Source organism: Leishmania donovani, chromosome 17, assembly GCF_000227135.1.
Source record: "Leishmania donovani BPK282A1 complete genome, chromosome 17".
Classification (NCBI taxonomy): Eukaryota; Euglenozoa; class Kinetoplastea; order Trypanosomatida; family Trypanosomatidae; genus Leishmania; species Leishmania donovani.
The window spans coordinates 640,149-645,302 of record NC_018244.1 but is presented as its reverse complement, the minus strand read 5'-3'; the positions used below and the strand labels follow the sequence as shown (position 1 = coordinate 645,302).

The 5,154-nt window shown below is 59.4% G+C and overlaps 1 protein-coding gene across 1 annotated transcript; it reads right to left on the bottom strand.

The window, feature by feature from the left end:
* Positions 1-1,494, bottom strand: LDBPK_171530 (zinc-finger protein ZPR1, putative; the record flags this gene model as incomplete). Its single annotated transcript, XM_003859960.1, has 1 exon — positions 1-1,494. The coding sequence occupies one exon, from the start codon at positions 1,492-1,494 to the stop codon at positions 1-3; it is 1,494 nt and encodes a 497-aa protein (XP_003860008.1).
* Between the last annotated feature and the right edge of the window lie 3,660 nt (positions 1,495-5,154).

Genomic DNA, 5,154 nt, shown 5'->3' with positions numbered 1-5,154 from the left:
TCACTGTTCGGTCTCCTGCTCCTCAGCGGCGGCACCGTCCTTTTCTTCAGCCTCGTGGTCCGCCTCATCCTCCGACTTCTCAATGTTGGCCTGCTCCTCGTTGTGGCGCATAGAACGAATACCGAGCTCTTCGTCCTGCTCCTCCGTGCGGGTGTACTCCTCTCTCTCCAGCTTCGGGTCCACGTCGTCTGGCGGAGGCAGGTGTGAGCAAGGGTTCTGGATGTATACATTACCAAGGGGGTCGTCGAGGATGAAGGTAAACTCCTCCCTGAGAGCCAGCAGCTCGTCTAGCTCCTTCACGAACTCGAGCATCGTCTTCGAGTTGTCATCGGCGGAGTCGCCAGCGGCGAAGGCAGCCTGAGGTAGATTCATGAGCTGGTCGCGCACCTGAGTGATGGTGCCCTCGACAGTGGAAAAGAAGCCGCCCAAGGTGCCAGGCGCCAGCTCAAGACGCACCTCCGGGATGATCAGCGTGGCCGTATCGGACTTGAGCACGTCACGCTTGAGGTCCGCCTCCGACTTGACGTGCAGAGTGAGCCGCAGCCCCTTCGGGTTGATTTCGCCACCCGCCTTGATCTCGTTGCTCTTGTAGCCGCAGTACTCGCACTTGAAGGCCATAATAATTGTCTGCTTGAAGTACGGAATATCACATTCGTGCATCATGAGATGCCCAGGCCTGCGGCAAGCAGGGCAGTCGCACAGGATCTGCGTCACGTCGCTGAACTGGCCCTCCTCCACGTCCTTCTCCTCCTCCTTCGTCCGCTCCGTGTTGTAGTCGATGGCGATGCCGAGCAGCTGGCGGTCGATCTCGGTGCGCTCCTTTTCGTACTTGGTGAGCTGAGGGTCGAGAGTTGGGTGGTAGTAGTCGTGGATGGGTTCAATGTAGCTATTCCCTGCTGGGTCGTCGAGAGTGAGGGTAAAGGGGACATCACCGCTCCGAAAGGACTCCAACTTCGCGCAAAAAGCCTCGATCTTCTCGTACAGATCTGGGTGCTGAATCTTGCGCAGCGGCTGCTGAAGTTGAAGGCCGCTGTATGTCTGCTCCAAGATGCCCTCGACGGTATTCAGGTTTCCCTTCTGCGACTCCGGCGGAATCTCCAGCTCTAGCTCAGGGATTGCGATGGTGGCGAACTCCGACTTGACCACCTGCCGGTCCAGATCCTGCTTGCTATGCACCTGCAACTCGTAGCGTACCCTCTTGGGGCCAAAAGTGCCTCCAAACGCGACCTCGTTATTGACCTCACCACAGCGCTGGCACTCGAAGCTGCTGACGATGATCTCCTTGAAGTGAGGAACACTCGTGATCATAAGGCGCGTCGTGCCCATCTCCTGGCACTTGGGGCACATGGACTCAATCATGTTCAGCTCGCCTAGGTCCGTCTTGATGTAGTTTGTGCGCCTCTCCTTCCCATTCAGGTCCGTTTTGCTGCCCTCGTGCGCTGCAGCCGGCCCCTCGGTAGTCACAGGCGTTTCATCGTGTTCCTTTTCTGACATGGTCCACAGGGTCGCGCCTCGGAGGTGTGCGAATGAGCGAGTTGACGCTGGGTGGGGTTTGTGTGAATCGCGTCAGTGGTTGGAGGGACGGTGGGGTTGATTGGAGAGTGTGTACGATGCGAGCCCCCTGCTTTCCCGTATCCAACACCAACAAAAACAAACAGCGGAGATACACGAGAGAAGTGAACGTGATCGAGCGGCGATATGCGAAGGCGTGGCCGTTGCACGACAGCCGAAGTCCTCCTTCGCAGGGACAGCACCGACAGAGAGAGAGAGAGACAGACACAGGGGGGAGGCATGGGTCAACTGGCCGCTTGCTTGGCCAACGTTGCTGAGTTGTCGAGTGTGCGTATGCGTGTGTCGAACATCCGTAGGGAAGCGTCATGTGAGCAGACGTCGCGTACGTAGTTCTGTACGTGAGGAGTAATGTTGGTGTGTATACGCGTTTGTGGAGTTCTGTGTGCTCCGCCCCATCCGCCCCTCCTCGCGAGTCGTTGCCGTGTGTTGGAAAGGGAGGCGAATGGCGACAATGACGCGCGCATGCGTCGCCATAGCCAGACGGAGAGCTAAAGAGCGACACGCAGTCGTGGCGACGCATGCGCCGCCGAGCATACACAAGGAAATAGCGCGAGAGGCACCGGAGCCACGCAAGGTGGCGCGGGCATCACACAGAGAGAGGACAAAGGGAAAAGAACCCGTGAGGGGTACATGCGGGTGATCCACCGCCGCAGCAGCTGTCTGTCTTTCTCCCTTCAACACAGCATCGTTCTGCACCGCACACTCAGATGTCGCATCGGCGTAGCCGCAAGAAAGAGAAGTACAGACGCCCAAGCAAGCCCTCATCCTCAAGAGTTAAGCGAGACGCCCCTCAGCGCCTTCGCACCGCCGCCCGCTCATCAAGCGAAGGTGCTGCGGGGCGGCACACCCCGCTGGCCTCCCCACTCCAATTCGCCTTTGACCTGCTGCGCAGAGGAGAGAGGATGAATTCGCTACATCACGGTGCTCGCTGTTCGTGTACCCGAGAGAAAAAGTGTCTGTAGTGCATCTCGACCTTGCACGTATCGTTGTGGGCGTAGTGAACAAGGCAGGGGCCACGGGCACCCCCAGCACACGCGCACGCAAACAAGAGGTAGCCAAAACGCACAGGCAATGCCCGCTACACCGCACAGTACGTTTTGGCCAGCCTCCATCATAGTTGTCCTCCAGTCCCACCGTGAACCGATGCGGCGGCGCCCAGCACCACAGTCCGCCACCGCTGCCGCATCTACACACCTGAGCCTTGCGTAGAGCGGGTCAGCTAAAACACAGCTGCGCTGATCTCGTTCTGAATAAACTCGCGTGCCTCAAACCCCTTCTCCGCGATAGCGTCTTCGATTTGCTCGTGGAGGTCCTTCAAGTGATCTTCCACCTCTGATGCGGCGGGCTCATCTGGAGGCACTGCAGGCAACGCAGCGGCCTAGGTGATCGGACGGCCGCAGCACGCTTTCAAGGGCCCTGTTGCTAGCCGAGGCCGCCAGTGAGCCTGTTTGGGGTGCCTGCGTCGCGGGCACGGCATCGTCCAGCCGACGAGCGCGATCCCGATCCTTCTGCAATGCGTCCCATAAGCCGTGCACAGCATCCGCAAGCTCGTCTGTTCGCTGGCTCTCCCTTGGCCGCTGCACGTTCTCCAACACGCAATCCGCGTCGTCTCGGAAAGCCGCCGTCGCCGCCCTGTACAGCTGCTTGACGGTCGCCGCATACCATCACATCCTCTGCCTCGGTGTTAACGAGCTCCTTACGGATGTGCTGCTAGGGACATTGAAGGGTGCGCACGCGCCCGCCAAGGAGCACCACGTACACCTGGGACAGGACCATTTCTTGCTGTAAACTCTTCAGTGCGCTGGGGCCCTGGTGCGCCACCTTCAGATTTTGTGACGGCCGTGGCTTCGGCAGCTGTGGGTGGTGCGATGCAGTCCCTGCACATGCCGAGGCGTTGTCGCGCATCTCAACGGAGCTCCTAGTTGGCCTTCACCTCTCCCGTGAACTCACGCAGGCGATTCTCGAGATCCGTCTTTGCGTGTCAGCGGGCTCACAGAGCCGTTTGTCATGTTTTCCTCAAGTTGTGTAGCCGCTGGCACCTCACGAAAGAGGACGCCAGCCTTTGTCGACTTCTTCTGTGCATCGGCATGAATGGAACCTTGAAGTTAATGGATGAACATCAAGTGCTCCCGCTGGCGCGCTCGTGCATTGGACGCATCCCGCAGCAGAGCACGCTGGCTGTGCCGCGCCTCGTGTCCCTGACGCTGCATGAGCGCTTCCTCGCTGTACTCTTCCAACAAAGGTGCTTCAGGAATGGGGAGAGCTGCCGTAAAACGTTCTGTGCGTGTAGGGGCGGGGGGCTTGTGGAAAATGGGATGTAGTGGGCACCGCCTATGCACAGGCGTTTGGCCTTCCCATGCTCGGCGCCACTTTGCTGCGTTCAAGAGGCACTGGTGGAGGAGCGTGCGCATGCGTCCTCGCACTGCGGGCCTGCCCTGGCAGTGAGGCAACATACGGAGGTTTCCGACTCGCTTGGCAAGCCCAGTGGCATGGCAGCAGCAGCAGCCAGAGATGCGGGAGCCCGCTCTGCCGCCGGACTACCGGAGAACCTCGGCCCGCTCGGGGCCGTAGGAGTGCGTGACTCCGCCAAAACAGCACAGCTTCGCTACCCTCGTACGTGTCTCCGAAGGCGTCCATGTGAACTCACCCCATCCGGTAGTAGTGTCGATAAACGCGCGGGAGTCGGCCCTTGCGGCCACAGCGACAGGCAGCGACGGCAGCGATTGCGACATGGCGCTGTCTTGATGCGCAGCAGAAGCATCGCCGGACCGGGTGCTGACAGTCCCGTCCGTGGTTTCTACTGCAGGAGAGCAAGGAAGTTCGGCGCGTCAATGCGTCCGGCGCCTCTGTTTTTTTTTTTTTTTGGCAACAACCCTTCCCGAGAAGAGTGGAGGCCAGTCGGCGTCCTCTGCCGTCGGCGCTGGCTGATGTTGCTTCGGTACTAGAGCGACGGTGGGCCGAACGCGCGAGGTGCGGAGGCGATTGTCAGTATGTACGTCGTTAACAGTGGCGAAGGCACGACAGGTGTGGTCGGCTCTGTGTCTGTAGGAGTCTGAATCGGGGGTTACCCCGGCGTCTGCACCTCATTCACTTCCGTCTTCGTGACGGCATCAGCAAGCTAGCTGAATATGAGGCGTTCTGATGCTTGCACGACGGTCTGCAACGTGCGCAGTGCAGCATCCGAAACGGAAAGAACACACCGATCTCTTCTCGGTCTGAGCATGCGGCCGAATATGGATACTAAAGCCTACTTTGTGCGTCGTGTGCGTGCATGCATGTGTCCACACGTGGCGAGGCAACTTAGCGCAATCTCGCGATAACGCTCGCTCCTACGAGCGAAGGCAGAAGAGAGAGAACGAGAGGTGGGTGTGCGAATGTGGGCTCTGAGGGAGGAAGGCGTCAGTAACAGGATGGCGGAGACGTCATCAGCGGAAGTGCTGCACCCTCCGCCTGTCTCGCTCTGATGTGCGTTGGCCTTCGTGCACAGCCAACGCCAGTTGTGTGTGTGTGTGTGTGTGTGTGTGTGTGTGTGTGTGTGTGTGTGTGTGTGGTGTGTGGTGTGTGGTGTGTGTGTGTGTGTGT